This window comes from Colossoma macropomum, unplaced genomic scaffold, assembly GCF_904425465.1.
Source record: "Colossoma macropomum unplaced genomic scaffold, Colossoma_macropomum, whole genome shotgun sequence".
In the NCBI taxonomy this organism is placed as follows: Eukaryota; Metazoa; Chordata; class Actinopteri; order Characiformes; family Serrasalmidae; genus Colossoma; species Colossoma macropomum.
Window position 1 is genome coordinate 2182926 of NW_023496020.1, and position 20970 is coordinate 2203895.

General features: G+C 39.9%; 1 protein-coding gene across 2 annotated transcripts in view; it reads left to right on the plus strand.

Annotated features, from left to right (window-relative positions):
- Positions 1–1492: 1492 nt before the first annotated feature.
- mapk6 (mitogen-activated protein kinase 6) overlaps positions 1493–20970 on the plus strand; it is a 32149-nt gene continuing 12671 nt past the window's right edge. Inside the window, exons 1-2 of one of the 2 annotated variants that reach the window (XM_036564622.1) lie at positions 1493–1699; positions 14416–15743. In XM_036564622.1, the coding sequence (XP_036420515.1) occupies positions 15189–15743 (555 nt within the window). In that variant the 5' untranslated portion in view covers positions 1493–1699; positions 14416–15188. Of the gene's footprint in view, positions 1700–11630; positions 11743–14415; positions 15744–20970 lie in introns of those variants that run through there. The other variant, XM_036564621.1, reaches the window with a different exon arrangement.

A 20970-nucleotide genomic window follows, 5' to 3' on the forward strand; every position in this document is an offset into this window, starting at 1 on the left:
ATGTTCATGGTTCTATTTGGAACCTTTGTCTTTACTAAGGAACCCTTGAAGAACCATCTTATTTAAGTGTGCATGGTTCCTGTAAGGGTTTCTTTTAACTGCATTGAGCTTTCTGCTTTGTGCCTTTGGAGTGATCTTGACTGGGTGCCCACATTTACACACTAAGAAACCATGGTTCTTCATGGGCCCTTTAGGCAAGGCAATGGCTCTATATTAATATATAGAGTTCTATATAGAATGATTTCATGCTCTTCAGATTGTATATATTTCTATATGGAAACTTTTTTAAATTGGTTCTACATAACACCAAAAAGACCTTGCTATTGTTTTGACATCAAGCTTCATTCTCCATCAATCTGAAGAACCATTTCATCATGCAAAGAACCATTTAAGCATGAAATGGATATACAGAACTCAATGTACTAAATAGAACCTTTGCCTTGACTAAAGAACCCTTGAGGAAATGTCTTTTTCAAGTAGACTATGCTTGTTTTTATTGTAACTTATTTGAAGTGTAGATTGTATTTTAAGACAACTCTGTCTGTAAATGCAAGTAATTCAAAGGGTTCACATACTTTTTCTTGCAGCTGTGTGTTGAGTGGAGCTGACAGAGTGGCCGGTGAGGGTGTGTGTGTGTGCGGTAGTTAGAGTGCTGAGAGTGTTAAACAGGAGAATATAATCTGCCACTTAGAGAGTTCGAGATTATGCTGTAAGATTTACTGCAAAAGAACAGCTTAATGAGCTCTAATCAGACCGAGAGAGAGCAAGACAGGGCGAGAGAGAGAGGCTTAGAGTCTGTGGGCTGTGTGAGAGAGAGAGATATAGAGTTAAGAGTCGGAGAAAGAGGGAGTAGGAACGAGAGACCTAGAGCCTGTGAGAGAGAGAGAAAGCGAGAGAGAGAGTTTGTGTGAGAGACTGAGAAAGAGACATACAGATAGAGTCGGAGAGAGAGAGCGTGAGAGAGAGACAGAGTTGGAGTCTGTGTGAGACAGAGAGAGAGTGAGGGACATAGAGTTAGAGTCTGGGAGAGAGAAAGAGAGAGAGACAGAGTTAGAGTCTGAGAGAGAGAGAGAGAGAGAGAGAGAGAGAGAGAGAGAGAGAGACATAGAGTCTGTGTGAGACAGAGAGAGAGAGAGAGAGAGAGAGAGAGAGAGTGACAGTCTGAGAGAGAAAAGGTGAGAGAGAGACACAGAGTCTGTGTGAGACAGAGAGATAGAGAGTGAGGGACATAAAGTTAGAGTCTGAGAGAGAGTGAGTGAGAGACAGTTATAGTCTAAGAGAGAGAGAGAGAGTTAGAGCCTGTGTGTGCGTGAGAGACATAGAGGTAAACTCTGTTGTATGTGTGTGTGTGTGTGTGTGTGTGTGAGAGAGAGAGAGAGAGAGAGAGAGAGAGAGAGAGAGGTCTGTAATAGGTCGGTCTGCTGCAGGTCGGCCCAAACAGAGGCGAAGCTCCGCCCCTTTTGTCCCTGGCCTATATTTAACCCAGCATGGAGCTCAGTTTCTGCAGTTTACTGCACATGGTCAGACACTCACACTGGACTCTAACTGACCCCTAAACCCTGCTGCTGCCAGACACTCCAACTGACCACACTGGATATTACTTTTTCACTTTGGACCCTTTTTTTGCACTTTTGTATGGATTAATAACTGAAAGTATTAATAATGTCGCTCCTAAACTCACCAGGCTCTTCTCTTCATGGTAAGTGAGCAGCTCATATGACTCTCTCTCTCTCTCTCCCTCTCTCTCTCTCTCTCGCTGATGATGATGAAAAGGAAGATCTGAGTGTTTCATAAGAGAGCACAGAAGAAGAACAGCCCTCAGGAACCACATACACACACACACACACGCACGCACATACACACACACACGCACATACACACACACACGCACATACACACACACACGCACATACACACATGCACAGTCAGTCTCAGATTTAACTGCATTCAACTCAGCTGTTATTAGCAACTGTTGCCAAAGCAATTCAATTAATGCTTTATTATAACTGTGATATTGATAGTTATTGTAACATTAATACAAACAATACAAATATGAATATATTTGTTTATACACAGATATATGTAATCATGCACACACACACACACTTGCACATCAGTTGAATATCATTATCTCTGTCTCTCTCTTTAAAACAGTCCCTCTCAAAAACACATAGTCCCTCTCTTAACATATAGTCTCTCTCTCTCTCTCTCTCTCACACACACACACACACACACACACACATTGTGGTTGATGAGTGATTTATTTGAATAAATGGTTACAGGTTACATTATTGCCAAAACAATGAACAATAGACCTGAATAAGAGAAATAACTGCACTCGTGTTATTACATAAGTTATAACTTGATTAACAGTGAGAGAACAAGGCAGATAGAGCAGATAAAGCAGACAGAGCAGTGCAGACAGAACAGAGCAGTGCAGGCAGTGCAGACAGAACAGATCAGACAGCAGTGCAGACAGAGCAGACAGAACAGAGCAGAGCAGATAGAGCAGTGCAGACAGAACAGAGCAGTGTAGACAGAACAGGGCAGAGCAGATAGAGCAGTGCAGATAGAACAGAGCAGACAGAACAGAGCAGATAGAGCAGTGCAGATAGAACAGAGCAGACGGAACAGAGCAGATAGAGCAGTGCAGACAGAACAGAGCAGGGCAGAGCAGATAGAGCAGTGCAGATAGAACAGAGCAGACAGAACAGAGCAGATAGAGTAGTGCAGATAGAGCAGTGCAGATAGAACAGAGCAGACAGAACAGAGAAGACAGAACAGAGCAGATAGAGCAGTGCAGACAGAACAGAGCAGTGCAGACAGAACATGGCAGAGCAGATAGAGCAGTGCAGATAGAACAGAGCAGACAGAACAGAGCAGATAGAGCAGTGCAGATAGAACAGAGCAGACAGAACAGAGCAGATAGAGCAGTGCAGACAGAGCAGACAGAACAGAGCAGATAGACCATAGTGTGTAGGACAGCCTGTACTCACAGACACAGCAGCAGGATTAAGCTCTGCATGTATCTCCTCCTGCGCCACACCGTCTGACTCCAGTCTGACAGTTTAAATCCCCCTGTTCAGGGTTAGAGGGGTTACTGAGAGCTGGAGGAGACTCAGAGTGTCTGACTCAGTGAAAGTGTGCTGAGGATGATGACGCTGTGGTGGAAATCAGAGAGCAGGATTCTGTACTGACCATTACACCGACACAAAAATGGAAAAGTGCCTCTGGCCTGATGTATGAGACACTGTACACACTACACTAAATAGCATAACATTTCATATAGCATATTGTATATATCCTTACCATTATCAATCATATGCAAATTATGTAATATGTAATATATATCTATTTGCAACATATTTAGTATATGTTATTACTTAAATAATAATTATAATTATATTAATAATAAATGTATATATGTTAGATTGGGCAATACTACTACTACTGCTACTACTACTGCTACTAATAATAATAATAATAATAATAATTATAATAACAGTGATAATCTTTAAACTGCATGTTTTTTGACTTTCTAAGTGAAAATAAACACATCCTCTACATATATGCCATTTTTCTCAGCCAATTTTAATGTCACAATGTCTATTTACTTCCATCTATTTACTTAAAATATAAAATGGAAAATGTGCCATATCTTTTGCAAAAGGCACGTTATATATATTAAATTTTTTCAAACATGTTAAACTCAGCAAATAAGCAGTAATTGTCTATTAAAATGTGCAGAAGTGTGTCTCTGTAGAGGAGAAATTATTTACACTTAGAAAATCAACAACATGGAATTTGACCAAAACTTTGCATTTTGTTGCTGTTGTTGTTGTTGTTGTTGTTGTGTTATCGTTCACCCTCACTCTTATAACTACAGAGCTTACATTTTAGTTCTAGCTTACTGAATAATAAGTCAAATCAAAGAATTTTATTAAGGAATTGAATTATTTAAATAATCGAATAACCAATAAAAGCCATAGAGATTACACTGGTATATGCTGGAGAGTGAACGGCACAGTAACATTCCTAATTTACTGCTGTTCTAGCAATATTAGGTCAAACAACAGTAAATATGTGTACAGTAAGAGAATACAATTCATATGAATGTGTTCCAATAAGACTTATTGTTACAGCGCGATTACAGTAACATGAGAAAGCATAAGGTAAACACATATGACTGCTGAGAGCTGCACCGTAAACACTGGTGCGTGTGTGAGTGAGCACCCCACTGGACAGTACTGACCGGCTCTGTAGATAATGCAAAGTATAGATTATGCAGTGCTGTTGTTTTGTGTATATCAGAGATTCAGAAAATTATATAATTCACCTTCACTTCTACTGACCTGCACTGACCTGCAGGGGAACCAGAGCCTGACGGCAGAGAAAGAGACAGAGAGGGAGAGAGAGAGAGAGAGAGAGAGAGAGAGACAACTACTGCTAACCATTTGATAAGGGCGCCCTCAGAGCTGTTTATTTACCAGCTGAAGTAACAAACTTCTGAAGTTGCCTTGTCACGCTGAAGTTGGTGTCATGCCCATATTGGGTTCTTTAGTAAAGACAATGGTTATATACAGAACCAAGAACACTCAAAAAAACTATTTGCATGCTTAAATGGTTCTTTGCATGGTGAAATAGTTCTTCAGATTGATAGAGAATGTGCTTTATAAGATTCTACATAGCACCAAAAAGGGTTCTTCTATTGTTGCAAGCATGACATCATAACAATACCAGAACCCTTTTGGGGCTATATAGAACCCTTTTCAAAAAGGCTCCACATAGAACAATGTACAACACGTTCTCCATCAATCTGAAGAACGATTTCACCATACAAAGAAACATTTAAGCATGAAATGGTTCTATGTAGAAGGTTTTATTTAGAACCATTTACTAAAACTTTTACTAAAGGACCCTTTAAGAACCACATGAGTGTATAAATATGGAGGACAAAAGTGTGTAGCTCAGCTTAATGAAGAATTGCATTGTGCTTGGTTCTATATATCTCTAAAAAGGGTTCTTCTATTGTTACAAGCTTGACATCATAACAATTCCGGAACCCTTTTTAATATTATATAGAACCCTTTTCAAAAAGGTTCTACATAGAACCATGCACAACACATTCTCCATCAATCTGAAGAATCATTTCACCATAAGAAGAATTATTTAGCGTGAAATGGTTCTATGTAGAAGTCATGGTTCTAAATAGAACTATTCCCTTTACTAAAGAACCCTTAAAGAACCATATGTATGAAAGTGTGTAGCATAACTTCACGTGTTATATATGGTTTTATACAGCACCAAAAAGGGTTCTTCTATTGTTACAAGCTCAACGTTGTAACAATAGCAGATCCCTTTTTGGTGCTGTATAACTGTTTTCAAAAAGGTGCTATATAGAACCATTGTCTGCTAAAGATCCCTTGAAGAACCATTTTTTAAGAGTGTAGTTTAGAATCTTTGGCAGGTTTAGGCTGCAGTTTGAGTAGTTGGTGCATAACAGTGTTGAAATTTAATTCAATTCATTTTTAGCAACGGCATTTCAGTGAGCAGGAGGGTTAGCTTACTTGTAGCACGTATGTAGCGTCATTCTTATTTTGACTGCTGAAAGTTACAGTTTAAAAACAAATTTGTATACATTTTCAGCCTTAGCCCAAATGTAGTCAGTCAACCAAGTCATGTTTCTTGTCTGAAGTTTGCTTCTTTAGTTTTAGCACTGGAGCTACAAGGCTAACATAGCTAACAAGTAATGTACAGCAATTAGCATTTTGCTAACAGCATACCTAATACATCACACACTCATCTTGAACCGTGTGCAATTGTTCAGTATCTCTAACAGACTTGATTATGTGGTTTCTAACACCATGTGACTCACTGTTATCTGTAAATATAAACAAAAGTACTTTTACATAGCTAAAAACAGGAGATGACATCTTGAAGCCTGAAATTTGTTTGTATTTTGTCCATTTTTAATATAAAAAGTGCTAAAAAATGCTTCATACTTATCTTTCCCATTGTAAAAGGTGACTATAAGATGGTTTAAACAAAGATGGCAAGGCTCAAGTTATATTAGTGATTACAAATATAAAGTTACAATCTACGAGAAGCACATTAAACATTACATTGTGCCGCCATATTTCACAGCTTATACTAAACTGGATTTTAGTGGCCTTCAGAATCACTACAGCCTGTAAAGATTACTAAAAGCCAACTCATCACTCACAGGAAATTATAAAAAGAGTAAATAGAGGTTGATGACATCAACTTTTGACCTGTGTCTTATTTCTCAGAAAAATGCATTACCTAGATTACAGAGTAAAGACTCACAATGTTCATTTACAGTTGTACAGACAACATAGACTCCAATAAACAGACAGTAAACAGACAGTAAACTGACAGTAAACAGACTGACCTCACAAGGCCAAACTTTTACACCACTTTAGTGGCTTCAACTGTATATAAAACTACATTTCAGTTGCATTGTGTAATATAAAAACTCTTCCAATTCACTTTAGACTTAATTACTCAACCAAAACCGCAACGAATAGGACATGAAACAGCCAATCAAAGCACAGATAAATTGCACATTTAAATAAGAGAGTTCTTCAAGGGTTCTTTAGTAAAGGGAACCATTTCATGCTTAAATGGTTCTTTGCATTTACAGTGCCTTGCCTAAAGAACCCTTGAAGAACCATCTTGTTTTATGTAAGTAGAAGTGGGCACCCAGTCAAGTTCACTCTAAAGGAACAAAGCAGAATGCTCAGTTAAAGGAATCATACACACTTAAATAAGACGGTTTTTCAAGGGGTCCTTAGTAAAGACAATGGTTCTGTTTGGAACCTTGCACGCTCAAAATGATTAAAGTGTTATTTGCATGGTGAAATGGTTCTTCAGATTGAAGGAGAATGTGTTGGTTTGTTCAGTATAGGACCAAAAAGGGTTCTGCTGTTGTTATGATGTCAAGCTTGTAAAAATAAAAGAACCCTTTTCAGTGCTATTTTCAAAAAGATTCTATATAGAACCATATGCAACATATTCTCCATCAATCTGAATCAGTCAATCCATTTCACCATGCAAAGAAACAATTAAGCATGAAATGGTTCTATATAGAACTGAATAGGGCCATTCCCTTGAACAACCATGGACTATATTTTTCATGTTTTTTAGAAGTCAAACAAGATAATTTCGTTAAATGGATTTCAATAAACAACAAACAAAGTGAAGCTTATCGTATAACATTGCTTATTTAGCTGGTAACCAGTTAGCTTAGCAAGCTTAACATGACAGGTGTTAGAACAGCTGCTTGTGCTAGCATGCTATGTTTGCTAGCCTACTGTCAGCCACAGTCTATCTTCATAAGTAAAGCTAATATTTCTGTCCTAATGACATGAAAACATTACAAATGAGGGCTACAAAACACATCGCAGGACTTTTTATACAGCCTGAATAGTGCAATAAATGAAACAATCGTGCTAACTAGTGCTGAATACCCAAATGTGACGTAATTCTTTTAGAATTGCCTCATTTGACTCTCCAGTTAGACTGAAATGTCGCAACTTCACCCTGTAAGCCTGCCTAAGAGTTCATTCAACTCGAGTAAATCAGGAAAACAAACTGTGACACTGACTTTATGTTAGCCTTGCTTGGTCAGGATCCACTGTTACCTTCTCCACTGAGGTTCCCCAGTGTCAGCTGGCCATGTATTTTGTATGACGGGTGGTTCTGAATAGAGGCCGTTGGATAACTGGAGTATGACTGACCCGCTGATAGTCCTGCACTGCTGAAATCTTAATGAAGCGTAATGCAAGCCGGTCTCGGAATTGCACAACACGGGTGTCACCTCTGAAGGGTTACGAGTGAGGTCGCCTTTCACACCTTAGGAGCAAAACATACACAGTAAAAAGGAAAGAAGAAATGGGCTCATCTAGTCATCCTTGTGTCATTCTTTCACAGGGATGAGATCATTATTTCACAAAAATTTCATTATTGCAGCAATAGTTCAGGGAAAAATTAAATTTACATCATTTTCCCCCACTTAGACTTACTAAACTTCCTTATGTCGTTTCTGACAGTGTGACAGACACTTTTAAAAAGGATGGTTCCTCAAGTGTTCATTAGTAAAGGGAATGGTTCTCTATAGAACTATTTCATGCTTAAATGGTTCTTTGCATGGTGCAATAGTTCTGCACCATAGTGTAGCACCAAAAAGGGTTATTCTGTTGCTATTGTTTCAATGTCAAAAAGTTTGAACCATGTACAACACATTCTCCATCAATCTTAAGAACCATTTAACCACTGAATAATGCAATGGGTCTATATAGACCTCAGGGTTGTAAATAGAATTCATTCAGAACATTCGCTTTACTAAAGAACCCTTGAAGAACCATTTTTTTTAAGAGTGTACAAAAATGGACAAATGTATATAGCATAGCTAAAATCAGTAGAAGCAGCTAGCATCTTAGCATCTTGATGGCTTAGTATCTAAACGACTACTTAACAATTGGGTCAGTGTTGAACTCAGGGTTCTAAATAGAACCATTACCTTTACTAAAGAACCCTTGAAGAGACAATTTTTAAGTATATCAAAAAATGGACAAAAGTACATTGCATAGCTAAAATCAGTAGCAGCAGCTAGCATCTTAGCATTTTGACGGCTAGGTTTTGTTTAGATTTTGTCCATTTTAGCGTAGTGTATGTAAATCTAAGTGACTACTTAACAATTTGACAAGATTTTAAGGCAAAGAAAGCAGTTAGTGCCATGCTAATTGCTAACAAGCTTCCCTTACTTGTTAGCTACAGTTATAGCTTCAGTGCTAAAATTGAAAAAGCAAATTTTCAGACACCAAACATGCCTGAGCTGATTACTTTTGGGTTAAAGCAAACATGCCTGAGCTGACTACTTTTGGGTTAAAGCAAAAAAAATGTATACATGGTGAGTATAAGACGCAGACGGACGGGGCTGAAAAAGATAGAAAGACATACAGAAGGATATAGAGAGACACAGACAGACAGACAGAGGCAGGTGACCACAGGCTCAGCCAGATTATTCCTGTGCAGATTAGCATGTGTGTCTGGGCCTCCAGAAATGCCTCCCTGCTCCACTCCCCGGCCACTTTATCAGAAACCCCTCTCGTGAGCTCCATCTTGCTGCTGTACAGTTACAGAGTGTAGCTCACCACAGTTTGTGTTGTCCCTCCTGTATACCACTCAAACTATATCTGGACATCAATGGGCCTGTGGTCAGAAACTGACCAGTGGTGAATGGTGCAGAAGGGGCTGATACACAGCAACAGATGAGCTACGGTCAGAGCCATTAAGTACAAAATATTAATTTTTCAGTGTCAGGAAAAAAGCGGAAAGCATATATTTAACAGAAAATTATACAGTAGCATAAATAACTAAATATAATATGAGATGTGTCAGCATTCAGTGTGTCACTCTTCACCTTTATTCCAGCTTCCATTCTTTTCAGAAGACTCACTTTCAGTTTCTCAAAGAATCTGCAGACACACCTCCAAAGTTCAGTCTTAGAAGTTGGTTGATTATTTTCTGAAGTAATCAAACACATTCAGTGGTGTTGAGGTCTGGACTCTGGGCTGGTCAGTCCATTGTTCGGCTTCTTTGATGTGTCCGTCTCCTTTACTCAGTGAGGTTCTTCTTGTCAGCTACACATCCTTTCAGATCCACATTTTCACTCTGTAGCTTGTAATCTCTGGGGTATTGTAGGGGGCGTCTAGCAGCAGCAGCGGTATCTGTGAGAGCGCATGCACCATTTAGCTGCATGGCTGTACACCTGTGTGTGTGTGTGTGTGTGTGTATATATGTGTGTGTGTGTGTGTGTGTGTGTTATACTGTTTTAAGCACATATTATATTCCCTCTTTCACTTAGTGTCAGATAATCTATCTATCTTAGAGTTAATCTATAATGTATGTGGCCTTGTTTTTATATCTTTGTGGGGACTAGAATGATGAAAACTTGAATGTTGTGTGGTTGTGGGGGCCTCTCCACAGGGAAAAATGCATTATTCCCCCTACAAAACTGCAGCATTTAGAAAAAGAGAAAAACTAAAAGAGGCCAAAGTTGATCTTTTGCTTGCTGAGGTTACAGAAGATTATGAAAACAGCACACACAGGCCAGCACGCATTAGCGCAGGCGCATTGCTGCAGAGCCCACTGAAGCACATGGGCATTAGCATGATCCTCCTGCACCGCCGCTGCTGCTGCACTGCTGTTCATTCATCAGATTAGCTGCGGCTGTGCCTGCCCGCAGGAAGGCTGTGCGGCCGTGTCTGGACATTTTTCACTCTCATGTTTGTGTTGCATTTCATCAAGGGCTTCTATAAACACTGTCTGACTGGTGGTGGATTATTTTTTGTCATTTTGTTTCTATGCAACGTCGTCACATTTAATTGCATGCAGTCCTGATGCAGAGGAGGGACTATGCGCATGCAGGACAAGCAGCACTGATGGAGCTTTCCTGAGGAGTGGAATATTACAGAAATTGGCATTTTTCATCCCTGTACGTCTTGTGACTTTCATAAATGCTCACAAATGTGCTGTGCAGCCTGTGAGGAGAGGAAGCACTGCTCAGCACAACTGCAGTGAGTAGCTACCTAATAAATAAATAAGAGCCTATTCTATTTGAATAGTACTGCTTAATACATAGGCTGTTTATCTATTGCAGACTCAGACATATTTGTATGAAAGGCTTTGCAGTGATGAGAATACATCAGTTAATGCTTGCCAGGTATGTTAGACATGACAAAAAGACATGAGTTTATTGAATTGCATTGTTGTATGGAAAAATTAATACATCAAACACTCAGCAATATGACTTATTAGAAAATTAGCTACCATTAATAATAATTGTATTGTTTATTTGATTTTCTTATTATTACTTTACAAGAGCTGTTGGTCTGAATATTATGGGGAACACTGTGTCCAGTTGTAGTTGCTCTCTGCCCCTAAAGGCAGGTCGGCACCTTGCAGCCTTTTTACTGGAATCTTTTTTTTGCCCACAAAACTGTTTTTTTTTTTTCAGCAATAGATTTTATAAACAGAACACTGATAATTTATTCATTGTGAATATTATACTGAAGAATTATATCCTGGATAAAAAAAAGACACCTCTAATAATGTTAACTATTATTGATTAATACTATAGCAATTAATCACTTATTACTTCATTAATTACTCAAATTAATTACTCATTTGCGTAAGTTTAAATCAAAGACGCCCATCTGCCTTTTAAATTCTAGTCCAAACTATTTAAATTAATTTTCACTACATTAATAATATTGATTTATGGTGGAATGTTTTGAATTTGCCGCCATAATCCCTTCGTCACGGCAGCCCTTCCAGTTCGTGAATGACTGACGCAACTGCTCAGTCCACGTTGGCATGACTACCGGCGATTTGCATGCCCCGCCTACATTTCCACTGCTAGCTTTAGAACGCCCCGCCCTCCGCAGCTAAAACCGTATGAATATTCCAAGTAGGTATTCAGTTTTACAGCGAGAACTCCCCGCCCACAGCTAAACTAATATGAATACTTGCTCAGGCTGCAACGAGACGAACGCCCCGCCTCCAATGGCTTCTCATCGGCATGCCCCGCCCACACCGCATAGCTACAATAATGTGAATGGCGATTTGAATTTGAATAGTCTATCAAGAGCCTCGCTGAGCGGAGGAGCGCGGACAGGTTCGGTTCGCAGAAAATCACAAATGACACGGACGAGAATAGTAAGTTAGCATATAAACGTTATTTTTCATGTTCGTGGTCTTATCTAACGACCTGTGTTCCATTTGTGTGGCTTTTTTGGGCATATAAATGTGAGGGGCAGGATCCGTTGTCTGAGCTAGCCGTTAGCACAGGTTGCTAACAACGGGCTTCTTTTGTTCGGCTCCTTTTTTTCCCCCAGCCAAACACAAAGAGTACGGTTAAACGATCCCAAAATTACATTATTACTAACTAACGACTGTCGTGTTTCACTATAAATCGACCATTTGTAATCGTAACGACGTATAACTGTGTTATTAGTTGACGTTTTAGCGAAATTCCCCGGTTTTTCCTCTCGCTGGCCGTGTAACTACGGTCGAGGCTGAAATCGGCTTCTTATTCGCCAGCTTCTCGTTCGAATTCTCCCGTTCCACCTTAAATGGAGCAGCAATTACATTCAGGTGACTGAGGCGCCGGAATATAGCTGCTGCACTATTTAAGGTGGAACGGGAAAATTCGAACAAGAAGCTGGCGAATCGTTAGCTAACTATGGCGACTGTGCGGACACAAAACAGACTAAAGACTAAAACGGGAATAACTTGGGTTCGTTTTTTTTACATAAACTCATTTTTGCTGTTTATTAATCGTTTTTTATATCGGAATGGTTTATTCTTGGACAAAAAAACAAGTCCAGCCGGCTGGCTAACCGTATCTGTCTTAATGGCAATAGCTTGTAAAACGGCTTCCTGCATATTAACTCTTCTAGCTAACGTTCTTTCAGACATTTTCTTATTTTCCGACCCTTTCTCCCTTTTCACCTTGTTAGTAACGTTAAACTTGGGCGTAGTATTAATGAACCTCCTCGAAACGGCACCGCTGTAGTTACTTTATCACGAAGTTGAACTTATATGTTTAATTATTTACTCATTGTCCGGTTTTAACTAAGCCCTTTAAACCTGTTTGTGTTTCCAGCTCTGTTATAGAGGCACCAAACCTGGCAGAGTTATTAGATAGGCAGCTATGGCTAAATGGTTGAGCTGGCATGTTGGTTGGTCTTATGACTTGGCCGGCTAAGCTGCTTTGGCAGAGCTGAAGCTGTGGCTCATTGTGTGAGTTAATGTAAACCTGTAAAGCTTACGGTTATCTCCGGCCACCTGTTATATATGCCACTTTCACAGCAGTCAGTGTGATATTAAATGGACATGTGGCTCGTAATCTTCACGCTTTCTCCAACAAAATGGTCTCTACTATGGTGCTCTACTATTTCCGTCCTGAAGAGGTGCAACGTGGCTGAGTTACTCACCAGCACCAGCTTGGGTTAGGACCTGGTTTATAAAAACATAATGAATAATATTAATAGTACACTTATTTTTGTTTATAGAGTACTTTGTATACCGGTGGCAGCTCCAGGTGCTTTACAGACAGTAATAGAAGAAACTAAAATATTAATTTAGTCATATAAGACAATTACATAGATTCAGTTAAAAAGATAAACACCTAAGAGATGTGGGTGTTATGTTAAGGATGTTATGGTGTCAAGCTTGTAACAGTAGCGGAGCCCTTTTTGATGCTATATAGAACCAGTTCCAAAACGTACAACACATTCTCCATCAGTCTAAAGAATCATTTCAACATGCAGAGAACCATTTAAGCATGCAGAAGCTTTGACTGCTCGTAGTGTTTTTGCAACATGTATTGAGCATGTATTTTCATATCTTGGAATTGGATGAAAATATTTGCAAATAAATGCAATATTTATTCAAAATCAGGGCTACCTGGGGCAAAATGGCCTCATATGGATGAGAGTGCTTGTGCAGCCCACCAGAGGATTTGTATTAGGAAATAGTTATGATTAACCCACGGATACAAACCATCATGGAAATAACCAGGAATTGAAGTTAGTTTATAAGTTTAGATTTGTCTAGACAAGAAATGACGTCCTGTTGGGGGGGGGTATTTGTGTTCTGGTCATTCTCATCACAGTAGCAAGAGCTGGTTGGGATTTATACACATACACACACTCTCATGGAAACAGCCTGGAATCTGAGTTATTTTACAGCCGTGTGAATCCTTCTGTCTTTCTTAAATGTTAAAGGGCTCATAATGTGGAAAACTGAATTTTCCTTGCTTTCTTGAATTAAGAGTTTGAGGTACTGCATATAACCACATGTAAACTTACCATTTACTCCCGTATATATATATATATATATATATGTATGTGTGTGTGTGTGTGTGTGTGTGTGTGTAAACTAAACTGCAAGAACTGTCTGTTTTAAATATATTGTTTTTGTCACAAAAACAGCACATCCATGTATTTAGCCTACAGCAGTTTAGCTCTGCCCACTCACGCTGAAGTTATAAGGAGTGTTTCAGCTCTAACTGCTTAATAATGAGTTATACAGAGCAGCCAATCAGAACTGAGGTCGTTCTAGTATCTTAAAGGCACAGTAACAAAAACAGTTTAGTATAGATTAGTAATAGTAATAGGTTCTATATAGCACCAGAAAGGGTTCTACTACTGTATTGTATTGTGCCTGCTCACAACCCTGAATCATTGCTGTAAAGATATTTACAGTGATTAATTAATAAAAATGAGTGTATTGGTAGTTATTTGAAAGGGATTTTAGTAGTTTTTCTAACAGAATTGCAAAGGTACTTGAACAAATTTTCTTTCTGCTCTGCTTGTTGTGTTGCAGGAAACCTTGATGTAAAATGGAGGATAGTTTTGATTGCGACTGCGGTGAGCTTGAGCCACCTGATCACTGACGGAGAGCGATCCTGCTGAAGTCGGCTAACTTTCCTGTTTTTGGACAGCCGCTTTGGAACAGGAGACGAGAAAGGCAAAAAAGGCTAGCCTAGTTAAACTAAACGTGTTGTGCTTAATTAGCACGTTAGGATAATGCTGCTGCTCAGGACGAGTCATACACTGAATGTATCAGCACTGTAAGGATGCTAGTGCTGGTCGACACTTTATTATTTCATTTACTCACAGAGATTATTGTTTAGCCCCCTCAAGTCCATTCCAATATAGGCTGTTAAATTAACATTTTGAGGAAGGAAAGCAAGTTTGAAAAGGAAGCCCCTTTGTTTTAGAAGAAAAGACAGGCCCAAAAAGTTTTTATTCTTTTTGTTTTGTTTTTTTTTTTAAATGGTGATACATTCTGTTAACATATCATAGTCCTTTTGCTGCTTTGCTGTGAGAAGGCTGTGAGGGGGGAGCACTAAAGCGCTCAACAGCGTGTGCCTCCTTTGCTTTCAAACAAAGAATTTGCAGGTAGTTATTAGGATTTTTCATTTTTTTCAAAAGGCAGAACAGAAGGGTTATCCCTCTGTGTAGCGCTCATCAGTCACAAACAGGGCAAAAAAACGGTGCCCTCAACATATCAAAAAGTAAATCAGTTAGTCCGTTATAACCGTGGCCAGTGGTGGTGCCGTTTCACAGAATCTAAGCAGATATTTCCAATCGAGAATGGCGGAGAAGTTCGAAAGCCTCATGAACATTCACGGGTTTGACCTCGGCCCTCGTTACATGGACTTGAAGCCGCTGGGCTACGGAGGCAACGGCCTGGTGTTTTCCGCTGTGGACACGGACTGCGACAAGCGAGTGGCCGTGAAAAAAATCATCCTGACGGACCCTCAGAGCGTCAAGCATGCGCTTCGCGAGATCAAGATCATCCGGCGGCTTGACCATGACAACATCGTCAAAGTGTTCGAGACGCTAGGCCCCAGCGGCCGACGGCTGACTGAGGACGTGACCTCGCTGACCGAGGTCAACTCCGTCTACATTGTGCAGGAGTACATGGAGACGGACTTGTGCAAGGTTCTGGAGCAGGGCCTGCTCTCCGAGGGCCATGCACGCCTCTTCATGTATCAGCTGCTCCGCGGCCTCAAATACATCCACTCGGCCAATGTCCTGCACCGAGACCTCAAACCCGCCAATCTGTTTGTCAACACGGAGGACCTGGTGCTCAAAATCGGAGATTTCGGCCTGGCCCGCATCATGGACCCCCACTACTCGCACAAGGTAAGCATTTGTTTTGAGTTTGTCATTTTTTACCATTTTTTGTTTTTCCGTAGAATTTATTATAATAAATTATGGAAAAAATGGTTATTGGTTACTTTTTTGTATTTTGATGACTGAAAGAATTAGGACTAGGAATGGTTCGGGGAAAAAGCAAATTTAAGACATGTTCAAGACAACTTGAAACTTGACCTACAAGGCTAATATTGCTAACAAGCACTAGAACTCAGTAGTCAACCAAAACACTTCTGTAAATACATCCCCAAAACTTCTGTCAACCAGCTCAAACTGCATCCAGGTCTTCAGTAAAGTCACACGGGCTTGTTGATGTGGTTTAAGACTTCATTTTTAGAATTTAAAGTAACAAAACTCCAGGCAGACAACAGGGTCTGTATTCACAAACCACCTCAAGAGTCTGAGTGCCGATCTAGAATGAATTATATGGATGAATCTGATCCAAGATCAGTCCTGCTTTGTAAGTACCGCCTGTAACGGTGAAGTTTTATTCATTTTTATAGCTCACAGTAAGTCATACTGTGTCCTAAACTGCAACCTGGATTTGGTTTAGTGCTGGCAGAATTACTCCTTTAAACACGTAACAGCTACCCAGACTCCCACCAGTAAACAACTAGTTTATATCCAGGTTGCAGCTGAAGTTTAAAATACCGACTTGAAAATAAGTTGAGGTAAAATTAAACATAGAATGTAAAATTAGCAAGCTGAAATCTATAGGCTAAGACCAGCACAGCCTGGTTGTGAATTATGCCTTTTTTACAGTAAAACTCATGTTATGTAGCCTCAGCTTAAAGCAGAGATGCCTAAATTAATGCAGTTTCTGATTGCTGGGTCAGTTTGCTGGACATGCTGACTCAAAAACACTAAATGTGAAGCAAATCTAGAGGAGACCTTTTGATTTCACTTTTAATTTTTACTTGGCATAAGCCGAGTCTTGCAAGCTGCTGTTTGCTCTTGTGGAGGTTTGTGTTTGTGGGTGAAAATGGGTGTGAGAGAGGAAGTCAACAAGGCTTGTGAACAGCGTTGAAGTTCCTGAAATAATGCCTCTGCTTCCTGTGAGCTCAGTCCCACCCTCTGACCATGCAGTCCTTACGCTGGAGGTGAAGGATGCTGCACAAGGAAACGGCTTATTGCAAAAGGAAGCTTGTTTTGTAACTCCTTATCAGAAATGAGAGCACAGTAGGTATTTCACAAAGCAGGATTATTCAGTTTAGCTGACTAACTTTAGCCTAAAGTGAGAAATTGTCCAGTAGAAATAGTCCTTGGCTCTTGTCCTGGTGGACAGTTTAGACTTTTGGTGTTAAGGACTCCCCCAGCAACACCAATGGCCTCATCTTTTTTCCAGCTGGCATTTGGTCAGATGTTATGGACAACAATTTAGACATGTGTGGTGGTGCTTAGTAATGATGTATCTAATCTTCTATCTTTTGTGAAAATGAGTCAGTGCTCAAAACTAATCATCTGGGTGCAGCCTGTCAGAGTAAATAGGCAGAGAGGGGTTGGAGCTTATGCCACACACGCACTTGTGCTCGAATTAAGTGACTTAAATTATAGGGGTCCTAATTTTTGAAAGTTTTTTTTTTATCGGAAAAAGAATCAAAATTGATATAGTGTCTAATCTTCCGGCGATTATTCAGAATATCTATATATTAAATTCTTCAGATATCAATATCAAACAAAGTCATTCAGAGTTCATTGCTTTTAAAGGTACCTCTTAAAAAAAAGTTATTATATGAAATAGTTTTGAGAAAATTTTGGCTTACATTTTTTTTATCCAGTCATTGCAGAAAAGTATGTGTAGAGCGTTGTGGAGCAAAATAGTTCCCTATGAAAACTTACTTTTTCACTATTTTCCCATCATAAACATCCCATATAAAACTTAGAAGACATGTATAGGTTCACTGGTGGTTTTGGATAGTAAATAAAATATTCCTATCACCACCACTGTAAAGAAATCTGAACCATTTCACACAAAACCACTCTGAATGAATTAATTATGCAGAAAATTTTGAAAAATTGGTTTAGTGCATCTTTAAGATGTGTATTGCTGCATCCTTGTACTTAAAGAATAGTAAACATAGCTAGAAGGGAAAATGTGTAAACAAAGGTGTTGAGTGTTAAATGGCTGATAAGACGTGCTATGTTATCCCAGCTGGTTGTGATGGTGATGCTAGGCCGTTGCTATGGTATCCCAGGTGGTTGCTAATGTCTGTGAATATATTTGTGCTGTATGCATATTCGTATGTATGCATGGTCTATGAGGTGTCCTTTCTCCTTATCCTGAGATGTGATGTGATGTCATTTGTGCGAGTTAGATTAGTTTTCTCAACAGTTTATAAAATGTAGTTGGTTTTGTGAAACTTAATGACTAAAAACATAATAGAAGTACTTTAGCACAGCTGCATTTATTTCAGCACCTACCCACTGGCTTCCATTTTAAGTGTGATTTAAGTTTGCTAGCTTTCTGTTCTCTTCTGTGTTCAAGGAAATGACTGTCTACAGATGCAGCCTATAGAGATTAGGTTGAAGAATGTTGGAGTTTGTCCGCTCAGAAATCCTCCCAGACTTCATTCACTCTTTGAATACTGCTTCTGTCTCTATAATCTGTGTGTGCTTCTCAGCATTGCGTGTTTATTAAATTTTTTTTTTCTTTTTTCTGCTGTTTTTCATTCAGCGTGACGTGACTAAGCTTAGGAAAGTAGGTTGCTGGAGGTTTTTCCTGACAATGCCACAAGCGAAGGTAATTCCACCGACTGTTTCTGCGAGACGCTCACACGTGTCTTAGATTAGTCATCGCCTCTGCTCTCTCATTTGCTCACGTGATCTGCTCAGGCTGTTCCAGCAGCTTTCTTACGCTCTCCAACTGAGCAGTGAGGCCATGTATAGGGACACAGAATGCAGCGAGGTGCTATTTATGTTGCACGTCTAAGAATAGTTGCCCTGCCAACAAGACAAGCGCACGACTGCTGTTGAGTCGTGCAGGCTAAATCAAATGTGCAGTTAAATACTTGTTGCTTTAACTGAATATGGAAAACTTTACCTCAAATGTAGTGGATCAGCCAAGACCTGTTAGGTGTCTAAAGTTTGCCTCTTTAGTTTTAGCATTGGAGCTACGAGGCTAATGAAGCTTGTGCTAATAGGCATTGTGCAGACCACCCAGCTAAATCAATGTCAGGTAGTTAATGTCAAATATTACATAAATAATCTAAAAATGATGGATTTCTGTATGACGTTAACTTTAAGCATAGACTGAAGTCCAGACAAACTTCAGGCATCAGTGGCTACTAACACTGCTTTTAGCCATGCTAATGTACCTAATTGTCCATGTTCACAGATAATAATGTGTCATATGGTGTCAGAAGCCACAGTTTAAGGCAAGTATCTGATGATATAGGCATGCAGTTTTGCACGATGCTAGTTAGCATATGCAACCTCTCAGTTCTTTTTTCCAACTTAGCTACGATTTTAAGCATGTTGTGAAGGCAACAGATGGTTTTTCCTGCTCCTCATAAAGCTCAGCTCTGCTGCTGGTGGTTTGCTACACGTCTCGGCCTTTTTGAAGTTGGGTTTCATGTGAACGGAGGTATTTGAAGGGAGGGAGGGGAGAAAAATCCCCTGTGTGTACTCCATGGCCCCAAATCAACCCCCCTGATACCCCTCCCTTTCCTCGTGTCTCGGCTGCAGAGATCTTTGTCTGCGTCGGCTGGCCTGGATAAGCGCTCTTTTCTTTCTACTGAGACGGAGAGAGCGTGGAAAGGCCACTTTAAAAACGGTCCTTCTCACCACTCAGCACTTCTGCGGCGATTGCCCGTGGTTTCCGTGGGAACCAAACCACAGTCCCGGTCTGTCTCCACTCTCATAGCCACAGAGACTACGCACACAGCTCCCCCCGCCCCCTACACACACGCCCTCTTTTCTGCGTTCTGGCTGGCACTACTAAGCCACCTCCAGGAAGTCGTCTTCTGCCTGATAAAACTTTCCATTGCCAGACTGCGCAAGATTAGTGGATTCCTGCTTTTTTTCCTCGCTGCTTAGGTAAGCTGATTTCAGATCAGTTATAGTTTGGCAAAAATAAAACCTTTTGCTTTTCCAACATACCCCAGATTTGGTCAGCCACAAAGCTTTGGTGCTTCTTGCTTCTTGCTTCAACCCTTGTCGTTGGGCACCAGAGTAGCGAAACTGTGGCCCTATCGATCCCTGACGATGCATGATGAGGGGTGCAAGAGAGCATAATTTTGGCCAGCTTTTAGCTGATGTATCAGAATTAGCAGTTAGTGTCCTCCTCCAAGCGTGTTAGGCTGATGAAGCACATGCTAGCCTTCCCCCTCCCAGCTATTGTGCAATAGTGGTAAACCTAGCTAGGATAAAGAAAGCGACAAGTTATTGTACACTGACAAACTGTTACCTGTAAACATGGACAAAAGGATGTTGGCAAAGGTAAAAATGGTATCTATCTCAAAGTCTGATTTATTTTTAGTTTTTTTTTTTTTTCTTTGCTTCGTACTTTTGTCCTCGTTTATAGAGAACAGTTAGCAATGCCCCAGTCACGAATTATGAGAGTTTTTCATTTGATGCTTATTAGCCTTTTTAAGTTCGAAGCTCACACTGTGTGGGGTAAACGAACACAAAGTACTGTTTATTCACAAAACTTTTGCTTCTTCATGGGCCAAACCTGCATTTTTCCCTGAAGTTGTCTATCCAAATAATAATAATTTAACCAAATAAAGTTCTTCATCAAAAGTAAGAAGCATCTGGCTATTTAGCACAATGAGTCATATATAAATATACTGTGACATTTTAGTAGAGGTGTAGCAGCAGCATTCAAATGCAGTGCGAGTGCATGCCTCGCCTTATTTACCTTGTAAAGCTACAGCACAGAATGGGCAAACAAAAAACAAATTCATTTGTTTTGAATCTGCTGAATACGAATATGCATCCCTAATAACAGTGTTGTTTGTATGTATGTAACAAGTCTGTTTCAGAACACACGGCTTGAAAAGTTTGCTCATTTGTGATGCCTGTAAGCTTTCTTTACTTATTAGCCACTTTGGTGCAAAAATTTGAGACACCAAACATGTGCCCTACATGTGGCAGTGAAGTGGGTAGCTGGGTGAACCTGACTGCTTTGCTGTACTGTATAACTTTTAACACGAGTCCTGAGGGCAGTGACACAGCAGTTTTGGAAAGGCTGCATGTTTCAAATAAAAGACAGACG